This window comes from Centruroides vittatus, unplaced genomic scaffold (assembly GCF_030686945.1).
Source record: "Centruroides vittatus isolate TY-2023 unplaced genomic scaffold, ASM3068694v2 contig_799, whole genome shotgun sequence".
NCBI lineage: Eukaryota > Metazoa > Arthropoda > Arachnida > Scorpiones > Buthidae > Centruroides > Centruroides vittatus.
The window spans coordinates 1020158-1037460 of record NW_027122516.1 but is presented as its reverse complement, the minus strand read 5'-3'; the positions used below and the strand labels follow the sequence as shown (position 1 = coordinate 1037460).

Sequence of the window (17303 nt, the reverse complement as noted above, 5' to 3'; positions counted from 1 at the left end):
CTTGACTGTAATGGACTTGAAAAATTCTGATTTCTTAATGAGACAGTAAATGGTTTTATTTTAGAATATTTCCTCATTCCAACAATAAAAGATCATTTTCAAGATAATGATGTAATCTTACAACAGGACGGAGTTAAATGTCATACATGCAAAAAAGTCAGAGTAGTTTACATCTAAGAAAATTAAGCTCTTGGACTGGCCTGAAAGCTTGCCAGACTTATCTCCAATTGAGAATATTTGGTCCATTGTAAAATATGACTGCGAGAATTTAACCCAGCTAATAAACAAGATACCTACGAAATTCAAAAATAACTGGAGGAAATAATTCACAAAAACTTACACCTCTATAAATCCATCAACGAATTTAATAAAAATTTAAAACATTTTCGATCAGTTTCACTGATCTTCCGCAGTTACAGAATATAACGGAACAGAAAAATTAAAGAATGTAAATACAAATGAATTTATTTGTATTTACATTCTTTAATTTTTCTGTTCCGTTATATTCTGTAACTGCGGAAGATCAGTGAAACTGATCGAAAATGTTTTAAATTTTTATTAAATTTGTTGTTGGATTTATGGAGGTGTAAGTTTTTGTAGTAAACAAGATTTAAGAGATAAACATTAAAATTTGGTCTGAAATTAGTATTGAACAATGTCAAGTAATTATTGATGATATCTGTAATTCATAACAAAGGAGATTTAACCAACTATTAGAATAAAAATATTCTAAAGTTTTTGAACATTCACTGAAGTAAAAAAATTAAAGCTCTATCACTTTATTTAGAAATTAATATTTTTACATGAATATATAGCTAAAAGACCAAGCTAAATATCATATTTAATTTTTCTATGATTTTTAAAATATTTTTCGTAGTTATTGTCATGCAAGAGTTGGTACTTTGTGATGGAGTTAAATTATTCTAAACTTTTTGAACTGACTATATGTATGACAACCAACGTAATCACTTCTTATGAATGTTTCTTCATTTTTTTTTAACAAATCATGTTGCAATACACAATGCAATGTTGATGTCCTTATAGAAGAATCAACATAATGCAATCTGCTAATTGGTAGACACTGTGACAATGCCTTACACTCATGAATACTACTGTGAAATGATACTTTGAGGAAACAAGACAAAATGCATTAAAAGCAGTACCAATCTTTGCATACAGCAATTTTGAATGTAATATGTTGCTTGATGCAAATTGTAGCAGTCAGGCATCATGGTCCAGGTTTTATTTGTCCTAGTGTCGTCAGAGTTTGGGTGTGCTTTGACATATATAAGCATACATGAAGTAGTGAGACAATAGAGACTGCAGCAATCACAAAAGCAATGAATTTTTACATTGACATTACATACACTCATTCAACTGCTATCTTCAATTGGCACAACATGCAAGCAGATGACAGAAAGTGATTTACTGTAGGGTTACCATATGTACTTATTTAGTATGGACAGTCTGTACTTTAAAGGCTCTGTCCTTGCCTGTACCATACTTAGAAAAAATAATATGTCCATACTTTTCAACTGATCAAGCAGTTAATAGCTAAATAATAACCAGTTAGATTTAAAACTGACAAAAGGTGCTAAATTTTTGATGATTATTATTGTATTTGTTGGCTAGGTGGCAACATTGTATAGCAAATCCAAACAAAGACATCTGAGATGTAAAAAAATTTTGCCAAGTAAGAACTTACGACAATTTAGATGACAGATTAGACAGACAACAAAATTGCAGTACTTCTTTTGCTGTCTACTATTTTTGATTTGTCTATCTCAGCTGCTTTAATAGCTGCATTGAGCTTATAGCCCAATAATTCGGCAGTTCGTTTGGCTGTAATAATCAGGTTTATGAAGAAAAACTTTATACCTGCATACTTTATACTCGTTTGTATTCTTTCCCAATTTGCACAACCTGATGTAATGCAGTTATCGAAACTACTGGGCATGGTTAAAAATGAAGACATCATTGGTGCAATTATTCAAGATATTACAGGTTCTGACAAGTAAAGAATTTTCAGAGTCCTGCCACAAATAGGCTACATATTGATTATTTACAATCTGTGACATGCCGTAACAAACAAAAATTCTAAAAAAATAATAAGCAAGCTTAAAATTAATAAATACAAATGTATTCTGACAGTTTATGAGTTAATTATACTTTCTATTTGCAACATTTCCTCAATATTAACACAAAATAAGAAAAAAGTGAACTTTTAAGAAATTTGCAAGATTTCCCGGGTTAAAAAAACAGCCGAGTTTCCAGGATCCCATTAGAGAAACCATAGTACTTGCATTCTTTTAAATTTGTATTTGTTCTTTTATTTTACATTCCTTTATAGTCTATAACTGAGGAAGATTGGTGAAACTGATCAAAAACATTTTTATTTTTATTATAATAGTTGCTGGATTTATAAAGATATAAGTTTTTTATGAACTATTTTCTCCAGTTATTTTCATAATTCGTAAATATGCTTTAAAGTCAGAGATTCTTGTATGTTATTATGATAAATCATCATAAAATGATTCTTTTCCATTATTCTTGTACTTGGAAGATATTAGAAAATTTGTGTATTGCCTTGGAACTACCATGTGATTTACATAAGTTTGTTTTTAGAACATTATATTATTATCAAAATAGAATGGCAAAAGGAGATAGATATAAGATACAGTGGGTGATTGGTTAACAAACAGTTCGGGCTATGAACAAATCAGATAACAAATACAGTCGAGTCCGCATAACTCGACACCATCGGTTAAGTAGTCAGTTTCTGTGGTCCCAGCCGACTTACATAGGCATTAATGTTAAAAAACTCCGGTTTACTAGACACCGTTTAACTCATAACCACTGGATAAGTCGACATACTTTTGCTGTCCCACACTCTGATAAGTCGTCGCCCCCTCCCGAAAAAATGAATTCACTCTGCACGTGTGGTGCGAACTCATTTTTTTTTTTTCTCAGGAGGGGGACTCGATTTATTTATTAATATATATATATATACATATTAATAAAAATGCCTTAACATTTTATGTATTTTTATGTATAAAATAATAACAGATAAACAAAAAGAAAATATACAATCTACATCAACGTCACAGTAGAATCCAATTTTGCATTTTCTCACGCCAGAGGCATTAAGAATCCTTAGACGTTACTTGCTAATAATTGACAATTGCAAAGATGATGTTTTCAAGGCGTTCGTGGTTGTTGAAAAAGAAAATCGAGACAGTTAAGTGCTCAAAACAAACAACACTAAACGAATTTTTCAGTTTTTCATTGACAGAGTAATTGTAAATGGAGGACACAATGCATTGTAAGCCTATACTACTGTATAACGCACTACTGCATTTTATTAATTGTAGTTTTGTGGTTTTTTTTTCCAACTTCACTTTAGTCGTCACATCGGATAACTCGACACATTTCCACTTCCCCTTGGGGTGTCGACTTATGCGGAGTCGACTGTACTTTCGCAAAAGATTTTTATGTTCGGACAACAAACACAAGAAGAAGTGACATAAATAATGAATACCGATTAGTCTTTCTTCCCTTGTCTTTGGGCAACAATTTGAAACTTTTAGGAGCACAGGAGACGTTGATATCAATGCTCAACCCGGTATCTACTGATTGGATGGTACTCCTCCGAACTTTGAAACTCTCCCTTGTATATAAACAACAACTAACCCGTTATACATAAAGACACCAATTTGATTGATATAGCTGTTTTCTAGCCTGATAATTCAGCATTGGTTGGTGTCTCCCTTGTAATTCCAGCCTTTCATTTTTCTGACAGAAATAATTTTTTTATAGAATTTGCAAGACTGTTGGGTGAGCACCCGTTAAATTTTGCATAGGTTTTTATTTTCAAAAGGTGTGAGTATAATAGCAAAAGGTAGAGAATGGGCAGAAGATGTCTGAAGTTTCTGGGCAGTATGGCTTGAACAAATCTACAGTAGGACAAAGTTCAATCTTATCTAAGAAAGATACAGTATAATCAAGAAGATTCAAGCAGCTAAAGAAGTAACAAAAATTACATCTGAGAAATAAAGAACATTGATGAGCTCATAATGGAACCTGAAACTGATCTGACAACAGAAGAATGCCAAGAAACTCTTGAATGAAGAACACCAAGAAACTTGTCGAGATATGTTTTCTTCTGAAAAAGAGGATTAATGCTGACATCTACTATTAAAGATCTTTTGAAGAAGTGGGAGGATGTCAGAACGTCTTAGAATAGCATCCAAACCAAAGTGAGGTTAATAGAGTTAGGGATCTCTACAATTACAATGCTATTAATTACTTCTGAAAAATCCTGAAGAAGAGAGAAAAGCAATTGACATTGGACAGATTCTTTAACCCTCACAAATGGAAAAAAACATGAGTAATAAAAATGCAAGACTGTTCATATATGTATTTTTATTATTACATATAAATAAATGTAGTAAGAAGGTATATATTTTTTTATTTTTTGGAGTTTCCAGAACGAATTAATCAAATTCCCATAAAAACCTATGGTAAATCAATAATTGGTTAATAAACAATTTGGATAGCAAAGTCTTGGAATGGATTATGTTCGTTAACCGATCACCCACTGTATTTGGTGGAATATAACATACAGCAAAAATAGATATTTATATATTATTTACTTAGTTTTCAATTGGTACAAAAAAATAAATTATTTCTTAATATTTTATCGTATATTTTATATAGAATACCATACTTTTCATTTAGGTATTTGCTTGCTGCTTTATAAACAAATCTAAATAAAAAGTATGATTCCATGCTTGAATATAGAAATGTAAATATTGTAGAAACAATTTTGATCATTATTGAATTTTACTGCACACACTATCCAGCCTAGTATTCTAAGGATTCTTGCTGAATTTTAGTTCAGATTACTGAAAGTATACTATAATACATTTCTAAATAACCTGTTTTTAAATAAAGAATCTCGGTGATAATTGATTTTTATAATTTATATTTATTAAATTTAGTTATTAATAGAATTAATGTGTTTAAAATTCTAATAGAAGTATTTAAAATTTTTTTTAGCCTTGATTCTGTTATGGATTTTGATATATTTGAAACTGATATTATGACTTTGAACAATGAAATAGACAGGTATGTACTTCAGAAAGATGTTTGCAATTTAATAATTTTCTCTTTAAAAATATTCTATGGTTTGATTTTTAAAAATCTTTATATAAAATTTGAGTGTATTGATTTATTAAAAACTAAAATTATTAAGACTGAATTTTACATTTAAAAAATGTATGTAGACACAACGTACACGTGCACACACACCCTTTTTTATGTAAAATTTTACTAAGATTTAGTATTCATATTACTTTAAATTACTAAAAGTCAGCTTGTATGTATATATATACACACTATACCAGGGGTGGCCAACAGTTTTTGCTCCTGGGCCGAACGAAATATTAAAATTAAATCATGTTAAATATAAATAAGCTGACCTGGGCGGCAGGTCAGGTTTGTTCAAACAGAAGTTCCTGATGCATGTGCTGTGTCGTTTTACAATGCAAAGAAACATACAAGCAAAAAAAAAAAGTCGACATGCAGGCAGCGCTGTGCGTCACACGTAAGCATAAACAGAGTGACATGGCAGAATGGCAGATGAGTTTCAGTGAGTGTGGGGTCTCTCATTCTTCAAATAGTGTAAATTTATAACAGACGAATAGAAAAGTTGTAAATCTCTACAATGGAATTTTTTTGAATAATGAAGTATTGCGAATCATCCATTCGACCAATTATTGGAAGTTAAGTAGCTAATTTTGAAAAATTAATCGCGGGCCATATGTTGGTCACCCCTGCACTATACCCTCAATGTTAAAGGAATTTGATCATTTGTGATTGGAAAATTTATGCACTGAAATTTCAACTTTCATGAAAAATTTTGACCTTTCGGGAAAAGGGAGATTATGTATTAATGTAAACTGGACTTAGCACCTGCACAAACTGGATGTTCGAGCAGGTGCAATACTAAAAGATCACTCAGTCACTTATATAGTGTCTATTGTAAGTTATGTTACTGTTTTGCTTATCTTTTTGGGTTTGGCTTAAATAAAATGATTTTATAGCACTATAAACCATTGCACAGTATATTTATTTAATAAAACCATTCATTTTTCTGAAAATTTTTTAAAACAGTAGTAATACCATGGCCTTTGAATGGATTAGAAATTCAACATTGAAAATGGAGCTCAAAGTTTGAGAAATTGATGTATATGAAGGATTATTCTGTCCCAGTTATTCACGAACATCGGTGTATATACAGATTTTAGTAACATAAGTTAACTTGAATTTTTACAATTGATGAAAGTTTAGATTAATAAACAACTTTAAATCTTATCTTTAAATCAGTTATAATAGCTTTATTGCTTACATTTATTAAATTTTTCTTAATATTATTTGGGACATGCATCCAGAGTTACATGTAGAAGAAAAAATGTTCAAGCAAATTTGATGTAGTTTTGAAAAAGATTAGCTCTTTCCTGAATTCAGTTGTAATTAGCATATAACTGTTTCTTTATTGCAGAATTTTATAATTCATTGTTCTAGATTTATTTTTAAACATTATTCCTTTAAAATTTTTAAAAATGAATAAATTATACAAAGATTTTATTGGAGTCTTTAATATTACAGTATATGACATGATGGGTTTTAATTCTTAATAATTGAAAATGGCAATCTTTTACTTACATATAATTTTAGTAGGTATAAAGTAAACATCACTTATCTATAAAAATATGTATATTTGATGACATTTTCTTGTTTTTTGAACTACTGGATTGTACTACAGTTATTAGAGAACCTCAATCAACAGAAATATCACAGGTTTTAAATATTTATTAATTAATTTATATATATCGATAAAATTAATCATTTTATGTAAGTTTTTATAATAGAAAATTGTTAGTCTGCAATTAAGATTATTATTATAATTCATATTATTAATTCTGTGTATTGTTAATTATCAAACAATCTGAAATCGCTGGATTTTCACACACTATTAGGGACAGTTTTAATTATTACTACTATTTGACCTAAAGATATGCAGTTGAGCTGCTACTGTATATAAGTTCTTAATAGGTAGAAATTAATTTTAAATTTTAATTTAATTTCAATTAAATCATTTAAAAAATTTTCAAGAAAAGAATAAGATCATGGTGGCAAAAATTAATCAGTATGGTTTATGTAATAAAATTAAATTTCACTTCAAAATTACTTCAAAAAACTTTAAGCTAATTTTTTTTAAAGTACAGTAGACAGCCGTTAATCGGAACCCCGGTAATCGGAACGATTTTCAGTCGGACTGTGTCGTGCCGAATCGAACGTTTTTGATACTAGATTTACTTCTAAAGTATAATTTTCACGTTTTTATATTCTTCAATATATTTATTTTGTTTGTACGAAATGAAGAAATAATTTTTAACGATACAATAGCCTCGATTATTATTATAAAAATTTTTGTTAGGCTTAAAATCGACGAAAATTCAACACGAAGCGACACGCAACGGAGAAAAATTTGAACATCGGACAGGTTAATATATTTTTTCGTACATAATTGGTAATCGGAACAAATCACTAATCTGAACAACCCCAGTCCCCAATTGATTCCGATTAACGACTCTCTACTGTACTGCCTAAAAAGTTTTTTTTTTATTAATTTGTAACAGCTGTAAGCAGCCTGCATGGTCTTAAAATGCAATCTTTGAGTTTTGGCAACTTAATTTCATTTTCCTGTTTTATACCTTGTCTTTATGTGCCGTTAATTAACCTGATATTTGTGAAGAACATTAAAATTAAACTTGATCAGTTTGAAAAGATGGGAATGAACTATATATATTACTAGTTTGAATATCATCGGCATGTATTATTTTAGTACCTAGTGTACTAATGGTTATGGATTGTGTTGATATTCAGCAAGTGTGCAGCTCCATAATAAAAAAATGCATGTGGCCTGTCAGAAGTATATGAAGTTCACTTCTGGCCCACATCCAGTAAAGATTGCTCGTCACTGATCTATAGGATATGATAAAGGTCTTTCGTATTTTTAGTATGATGTAAAAGCTCAAATTAGTGTGATTAAACTAGAAAGTTTATTTTTAAAATGAAGTTTTAAATTTACAGACAGTTTATCTTTAAATGATTATCTTGTTAAATAGATTTTTATTCAAATTTTAAAACTTTTATTTAAAATTATATCAAAGTTTTTTAAATTATATATAAGTATTTGAAGATGCAGATATCTAATATTAACAAAATAATTTATTATATCTTGATTTTTATTCACAGTTTATATTTGTATATTCTTGTACATTAATTTGCTGGGTTTGCATTTATTTTCGATAAAATTTAAATAAATTATTAAACTGATTAATTTGTATAATTTAATTTCATATAGATTAACTTATTCTTAGCAATGCTTCATTGATAATGTATATGAATTTCAATTATAAAGAATAGGATTTTTTATTATTAATTTTAGAGAGATTATTTATTACAGAATTGTTGTTAATACACATATCAATTTCTTCTAAATAAGTAACTAAGTAACTTTAAGTAACTATTAATTTAAGAAGATATCTTTTTATGGTTCAATAGATATGAAAATTAATTCATTTTACAAATCAAAAGATGGAAGAAGAGGAAAATCTAGTAATGTTTTACAGATCAGATAGTTTATCAATTCTTGTATTTTTCTTATGTTAATATAAAGAATGACAGTTACATTTAATCACCAAACTATAGCTATTCATTCATATAATCCACATTTTCTTTAAATGTAGATTTTACAAATGAATGTAATTTTGTGAAAATGATAAAACTATTGGATATAACGAAAACTATACAATATGCACATAGAGTATATCACCTGGTATAGAAATGTAAAATGAAAGATAGGAGAATTGCAGTGAAGAGGAATGATAAAAATGATAGTCAAAATACATTTGTATAAGAATTAGTTTTCAAAGTGGTCTAGGTAAAAATTGGTCTGTGGAACAATATTAAAAATTTCTTTTTCTCTTTTCTTTGGGTTAATTCATTTTAATGAAAACTAGAAAATGTAGCATAATTTTCAAAAATTAATTATAGATTTACCAATAAGATTTAGATTAAATTGATGCATTGGAAGGAAATTGTGAATTAACGAATGACTTAGTGATACTATACCGAGTCATTCGTCATTAGGTTTTAATTGTAGTAATAAGATTTTATTAATATCAGTAATCAAGATCTCAATTGTATATATTTTTATAGGAAAAATTCAACTAATTTAATAATTTTATTTATTAAATTTTAATTAAATAATCAAAAGATTTAATTTATAAATCTTTCTTCCACTAAAAACCTTCGTAATCCAGTGGTAGGTGTTTCTACAACAGCTAACGTTTTCAACCCCCATGTTGTAGAAACACCTACCACTGGATTACGAAGGTTTTTAGTGGAAGAATTATAATTTATCCAGTACGCAGTAAGAAGTATACGTGTTTAATTCATAAATCCATTATATATATATATATATATATAAATGAGGATGTTTGCTTGCTATTGCTACGAAACTCAGCACTTATGTAAACATACTTCTAACTTAGATAATGTTGTACATACCACCCCAAAATATTAATTGAATTTCTATATGTCAATTAATTTCTGTCTACATTAGATTTACATATAGCACCATCTATCAGCAGAAAAATTTTAAAAAATAATAAAGTAAATATAAAATGGATATACAGTAGAGCTTCGTTTACCCGAAAGCATTCCAGTCGGACTGTGTCATGCTGAATTGAACGTTTTTGATACTAGATTAACTTCCAAAATATAATTTTTTGTTTTTATATTTTTCAGTATATTTATTTTGTTTGTACAAAATAAAGAAATAATTTTTAACGATATAATAGCCATGATTATTATTTTTAAAAATTTACATTAGGCTTAACATCGACGAAAATTCAACTCAAAGTCACACGCAACAGAGAAAAATTTCAACATGGAATAGGTTAATATATTTTTTCGTACATAATCGGTTATCCGAACCACCCCAGTCCCCAATTGATTCGGATAAATGATGCTCTACTGTAATTTAAAAAACAATAAAAATAAATATTATATTCACTTAATTACTGTGATAATGATATAGCGCGAAGTAGATGTGGTATATCATTACTGTGACGGATAGTACGTAGTAGTCGTGTGGAATCTGAAGTGTTACGCAGTGAAAACTATATAAGTATTTAATTTTCTACATCTAACAACTTGGATTTTTTTTTTAATTATGAATGGTACTTTCTTGATTCTAACAAGTGCCCACCTGTGGCCGGGTGGATAAAACCATTGAACACTGGTGGTTAGTTGTGGGTTTGCACCTTGCCAACAGGATGGCAACATGGAATTTTCTGGGTTTTCTTCACATTAGTAACATGTAAATAGGAACCAGTATCCTTTAGAAAGTCTTCCTGGGAGGCATCCCCTTCGGCATGTCTCCATTGCCGACAGTTTGCATTGTCATAACCAAATAAACCAAACTAATTCTAATAATTTTTCTATAAACTCTGCATTTACAAGGATGTACTTCCCATGTAGTTTATAGGCATTTTGATAATGTTCTTAAAATGGGTTTTACCATATACATTTGACCAGGTGTAATAATTACTGCGACAGGACTTACTCATTACTTCAAAATAACTTACAGTGGAACTTCGGTATACGACCTTAATCCGTTCCTGATGTTTGGACTTATACCGAATAGGACGTATACCAAACCAACCTTTCCCATAAGAAGTAATGTAAAAATGATTAATCTGTTCTCATGTAAAAAAAAAACTCTCTTGATATGATATATTAATGAGGTTGTAAAATAATTGAAACACTGTTTGAGCATATTAATAAAAAAATTAATTTTATTATAGATTTTTAAAGTTATTACAGTATACTGTATTATATTATTTAAATCAGTGGTTCCCAACCTTTTCTGGGATGTGGAACACTTTTGTGAGCAATTTTCTTTAGCGGAACACTTACTTAAGTTAATATGAAATACATAAGCTTGTCATCAGTTATTTTATTAGAATTGAGCAGTTATAATTCAAAATCTCTACTCGTATTATTAACGCCAATTCTAAGACAGGAAGAAATATACCTAAATAACTGTAATGGGAAACTTGTGCCTGATGTTTTTTACATATTTCATTCAGTTTTTATCATTGCCTTTATCTTACTCGAAACAGTAGTACACTCCATAAGTACGAGTCGTACATATATATTTAAGTTTATGAAAATTTTATGATTTTAATTTTTTGATATTCGGCGGCTCGAATACGATTGTACACTTTCCGATTTGCGACTAAATCTGCAGAACACTTGGGAGGTGCTTACGGAACACCAGTGTTCCGCGGAACACTGGTTGGGAACCACTGATTTAAATCATTAAATCAAAATCAAATCAAATCAAATCAAACTCTCCTTAATACTAATAATCTGTTTAGAAATTGATTAAACCTCTTTCGCAACATTAGCAGATTTAATAATGTCTTTATTTTTCCCAATTGTCAATATTGTCGTTCTCGGAATACGGTATGCAACAGTTAAATCTCGAACACCCATGCCACCTTCATATTTCTCAACAATCTCTTTTTTCAGTTCCATTGCGATTCTAGTCATTATTTTAGTTTTCTGTTGCTTTTCATTTGCCTTTTTGCAATTCATGATTAATAAAAATAATAAAATTTTACTTACAAATTAAAATCAGAAGAAATTTAACAAAGTTATAAATCGTGGGACCGCGAACGTCTAGTCTGGTCTAGTACACCGATAGTGCTACTTGTTCATAGATGGCGCGTATAATTGAATAAAGTCGTATACTGAGCAAAATTTGTTTCGTCCAAACAGGACGTATTCCGAATTGGACGTATTTTAAAGCAGACATATATACCGAGGTTCCACTGTAATTGCTTTTAACTGATAATAAAGTATAGCACTTAAAAGCAATTTAAACAAGTTTTACATGAAGTCTTTCAGACATTAAGGTTAGGAATTTTGATCACATGCAGAACTACCACAACTTATCCAACACGAATCACTTTTTAAAAATTAATAGTAGACCAGTATTAATTAGTAGTCATTGACCACCCTCTCCCGGGAGGAGGTCAACGACTATTTTTGGTCGAATTAACTTCACTTCCCTTTCTAAACAGTCCCTGCTGTCTATGAACTAGTGGTATGGCAACATTTAAGTAGGAAAATTACACAATACAAAGTTACCAGCAAGCAAAAATATGTCTTAAGGGGTTTTTGGGAGTGTTAAGTTTAAATATTTGGTTCATTTTTGTGAAATTTGATTCGTTGGCAGATTACCATATTGATATTTGGCTTTGAATGGTATAGTATGTTATAGTTAACATTAGAAAAAATATATCTTGAAAAGTTTAAGATATCATATTTTCAATTTCTTTTGCCATTTGCCATTTTGTACCATCTGAGTATTGCAAATAAACAAGACAACGGTAGGCTAAAATAACCAAACTCTTTATATGGATTTTTGTTTTAATGTTTGTTGTTGTTTATTTAAAAATGTAATTAATTGTTAAAACTACAAATTTTCTTTCCAACTGTTTATTCAAGATAAAACTGTTTTAAATAATAGAAACTAAAAATAATCAAATAAAAATTAATTTACTTTTTCAACGTTTCTATTGTGATAAATGCATTTCAATTTAACAACCCTCATCAGTATCACTTGTTTGACAATTGCTAGAACATTAAAGAACAATATATGATTATAACTTATAATATTCATCATATTTAAGTTATTACTTACAAGTATTGACTTTCCGACAATTATTTGCCATTCTGGAGACACGTACCTGTGTTCAACTTTATTACATTTGCATTTTTTCTTGCATTTTTTTCAGTTATGACAAAATGTTCTTTAATTTTTCTTTTTTTGATATTTCTTTCGTACAATAATATTTTACAATTATTTTCACTTTGGTGTATTCTCCACGGGAATCATTGATGTTTGAGTCTTAATGCCGTCACGTTCTTCTATTCATGTTTTCAGTCGTCTTTCCGTTTCTCCAATATATATTCCTGTATTTCTATTACAATCACATTTCAGTTCATATATTATGCCTGTTTTATTTTTCTTCATTTAATTTGTTCTTTTTTATTCTTGTAATGCTTAATTTACAGTGTTAGTTAATAAAGGAACTAAATTGATACCTACCTGTTTTAATTTATTCTTTTGCTTTTCAAACAACCCTTTTTATATGAGGAAAACTACCTTAAAATGTCAAGAAATGACAAAAAATTTGAGTTATTTCTGTATGTATTGATGTTAGTGTGTGTGTTGCATGATTTTATCCACCCTCTTTGAAGCTTAATAACTCTTGTGTTTTTTTTTTTTTTTTTTGTCAAAAATTTATGAAATTTTGCAGGGAGGTTTGTTTATTAGGGGGATAGATGGTATTAAATTTTGGTGGTTAAAGGTCGAGGGTGTGGGGAGATAATGGGGATCGTGTATCTCCAGTAGGGTTGGACTTAATGAGAATTTTACTTGCTATTAGCATTTACAATTTTTTATAAAACCCATCTCTATCCTCAAAGTGGAGCCTTTTGTCATTTTACAATAGTTAAAAGTATAAAAAGTTTTTTAAAATAAGATACGATAACAGATGATGTCATGAATATTTTAAATGTTGCCAAAACTTGTTGCTGTTTTTTTTTATTTTTAAGCCAAAATCTATTTTCTTTATATTTCTTTTTCCATCTATCTAATAAATATTTTGGATAATCATTCATTAAATATTTTTTATTGCCTGGGCAAGCATTAAGAAAGCTCAGGCTTCTGGGATGACCTTTGTAGTTTCGTTTCAGAGTTTTAAAAAACATTTTCACGATAGATTTTGATGATTTTGGTGTCAAAATGCTCAGTGGAATCCTGACAGGACATCTCTGATTCCATTCATTAGCCACTCGTAGGGAGCTATTTCACTAAGTGGAATGTTTTAAGATTTAAAAAGTAGAGAATATTTTGTTATTTTTATGTACGTTTCTTTACAAAGTTATATTTAATTATAAGTTTCTTTAAAAGTATATTCATACAGTTGAAGGATTTTTTGCAGTAAGTATGTATATTCATCACACATTTTGTTTTACCAAGTAAGTTTTTTTTTATAATTTTAATTTTAGCCCTTATATCGTGGCTAGTGATTAAAAAATTTATTTTAAAAATGTTTTGGCTCAAGACCATATAATGAAAAAGAAAACATTATTAAAAGAGAAAGACCAATGCCTAAATTAAATATAAATACGTCGACAAAAAAATTTTGACATTTTGACAATAAAATTTATGACAAATGACGATTCTTTCGTAAAATTGAAGCAATTTGGAAATCAAAGCGGAATAGAATTTAACATTGGTAGACAATATAAAATAAATATTGAAAATTATAACAAGATAATTACGATTAATAGATATATCTAAATTAATAGATGTTATATGTTTTTTCTCAAAGCAAGAATTGGCATTTAGAGGGCATAGGGAATTTATTGAATCTAATAAGAAAGTTCAATATAATTACCTCTGTTATTTATTAAGTACGTCAGATAATCTATTAAAAATACATTTAAAGAAGTATACAGTTTTTACTGGCTTATCGAATAAACGAATACTAACGGGCCCTGACGTGCAATTAATTCATTGCCCTTGTAAGTCGGCTTCTTACAGAAACACAGCTTCCCTATCATCAAATGTCATGGCACGCCATTGCCTTCTATATGTGGGCTCCACCAAACAATCTGTAGAGATAAGACTTAAAGAGCATGCCACAGATATTCAGAGGCAAAGAAACATGATGGTGCTGGCAATGTATGCATTCGATCCTGGTGTACACCCTGAATTTGATAAATCCAGAATTATCCGCACCACATGGCACCCACACCATATCAAATGGCTGGAGGCGGCCACCATATACCTAGCCAACCTTAAGGATGGATAATCAATGCATTAATTATAAAGGTGAGATTACGCTTTCACTAGCGTGGCAGGCCCTTATGAACGGTAATTTATGATAGCCGAGTTGGTCACCAAATGTGCATGCCTCATTAAGACGTAAACAGGAAATGTGCATTCGAATGTATTTTCGACGAATTTGAAGTGATTCAAACCGCAGTTCCAATGAAATTCGTATTACCTGAGGAAGAACTGACGTTTGTGGTTCGAAAACATTTGTAAAGACCTAGTGTTTTGAGTTACGAGTTTGATGAAGAGGGAATACACACCGGTAACAGGTTAGAAGAGTAGTTCTTACTATTTTCTGATGTTGAGATGGAGATTTGTAGTAGTTTAAATTAAATCTCTCAATAGATGGTGCTATACAATTTTTTCCTGTTTGAGTGCCAAGAAAGATGTGCAAAAGCTTTTACCAACTTGTTTTTACTGTTGTCTTTTTATGAACTTAACATTTTCAGCATAAATATGTTAGCTGACTATATTGTTGGTTATTAAAGTTTTTCATGAAGAAATAGTAATATTTTGATGAAAAATATAGTGAAATATTTCTATATGAGTGTGTTTCTCTGACTTTTTATGTAAATAAATTTGATTGAACTTTAATCAGAACACATGCATGACTTAATTATATAATATAATATAATTTTTTAAATATAAAATTTATTTTAAGACATCAGTAATCTGATTTTGAAAAAAAGAGAATTAATAGTATTGCTATAATAATAATAATGTTTGCTCTTCAGGTTAGAAAGAATGAATTTTTCTAGTTGTTCAACTAGTCCTGTACATTCAATAAGCACTGCAAGTTCTGAATCTGGGGATGTCTCATCATTTGAATATTTTAGTGGATTAGATGAGGATTATAAATTTGTTTCAAATCAAGATCCTGTTCTTGCTGGAGTTGTAATAGACGACGATATTTATAAAGGTAATCGTACTTTATTTTATTTAAGATAATTATCTAAGTTAATTATAACACACATTTACATACAGCAAAGTAATTTTTATGATAAAATATTTATTATTTTTAAATTATGTTGAAGTGTAATTTCTTGTAATTTGAAAATAGAATCATGAAAGATATACATTAAGGTAAGAATGTATTCTGTCAGAATACATCTTTAAATTTTAAAAATAAACTTATTAAAGGCGATTGATTAAGCAAAGTTTTTACTTTTGTTTCTTCCATAATATTCCTACAAATTCTGTTTCCTGGAAATAGATTATGCCCTATTTGCTGAAAATGGAAATTTGAATAACATCTATTGATACTATTGGAATGATGCCAGGATTCCAAGATAGGTCATAGTCTGATTAATAAATTATTTGCTGATCTTATAATATCTTGTACCTCTTTTCCTTTGAAATTTAAATATCAATAGCTATTTAAAAGAAAACTTATATAATGCAAGATTGATGATTTACTACTGAAGCAGTTACTAAGCAGCTATGAATTATAGGTGTGAGAATCTGAATTTAATATTCATTAATCTTTATAAATTATTGAAAACAACGTAATATTTTATCTTAAAACTTATACACTTTCCCATTTTTTTGAGAGGATAAGGAAATAGTTTCCTTTTTTTTACATTTTATTGCCCTAAAAGTTTAGATCATATCTTATGACTAAACTCCGAACAATTTTCAATGATAAATACCGGTACATATAAGATTAAATATATCTTCCACAACCTTTAGATTTCCGGTACAAAACAAATATAGTCACTGAACTAACATTTTTGATTTTTAACCAAGATCTTCATCAGGTTCTTTGTCGTTTGCAAAAATGGAATGTTAAGAATATAGAACATTTTTGAGTACAAAAATTAATTTTCTCCAGTATGTAGTAATGATCAAAGATTTTGAAATAATTTACTAGACAGAAATCTTTCATAATAATGATGTGGTCTATCTTCCAAGGAATAATATATAATTACCAATGTGGATGCTCATGACAAGTATAGCCTCACGCATACGATATCATATTACTTTGATATCTTTGAAATTAATACAATTTCCCACTTTGTAAATCTCAAGGATTTCCAAACTAACCCGGCTCATTGTCATATGACAATGAAACCTAACTTCTCATTGGAGATAAATTTGAGTATAAAAGAGTTTTACGTGCCAAATTCTGGGCAGATTAGCCATATAGAATTGGTTCATCAATACTTATAATTTGTGCCTGGTCTCTTGCTCCTTGACTTCTGCCTAACGTATCAAGTAACACATTATATTACAAGTCAAGAATGAATTATTT

At 29.2% G+C, this 17303-nt stretch overlaps 1 protein-coding gene across 2 annotated transcripts in view; it reads left to right on the top strand.

Annotated features, from left to right (window-relative positions):
- The window catches only part of LOC136981908 (protein FAM199X-like), a 36239-nt gene that overhangs the window by 8806 nt on the left and 10130 nt on the right, over positions 1-17303 (top strand). For both annotated transcript variants that reach the window (XM_067278295.1, XM_067278294.1), the window contains exons 2-3: positions 5059-5127; positions 15787-15971. In XM_067278295.1, coding sequence (XP_067134396.1) covers positions 5059-5127; positions 15787-15971 — 254 coding nt within the window. The remainder of the gene's footprint in view (positions 1-5058; positions 5128-15786; positions 15972-17303) is intronic.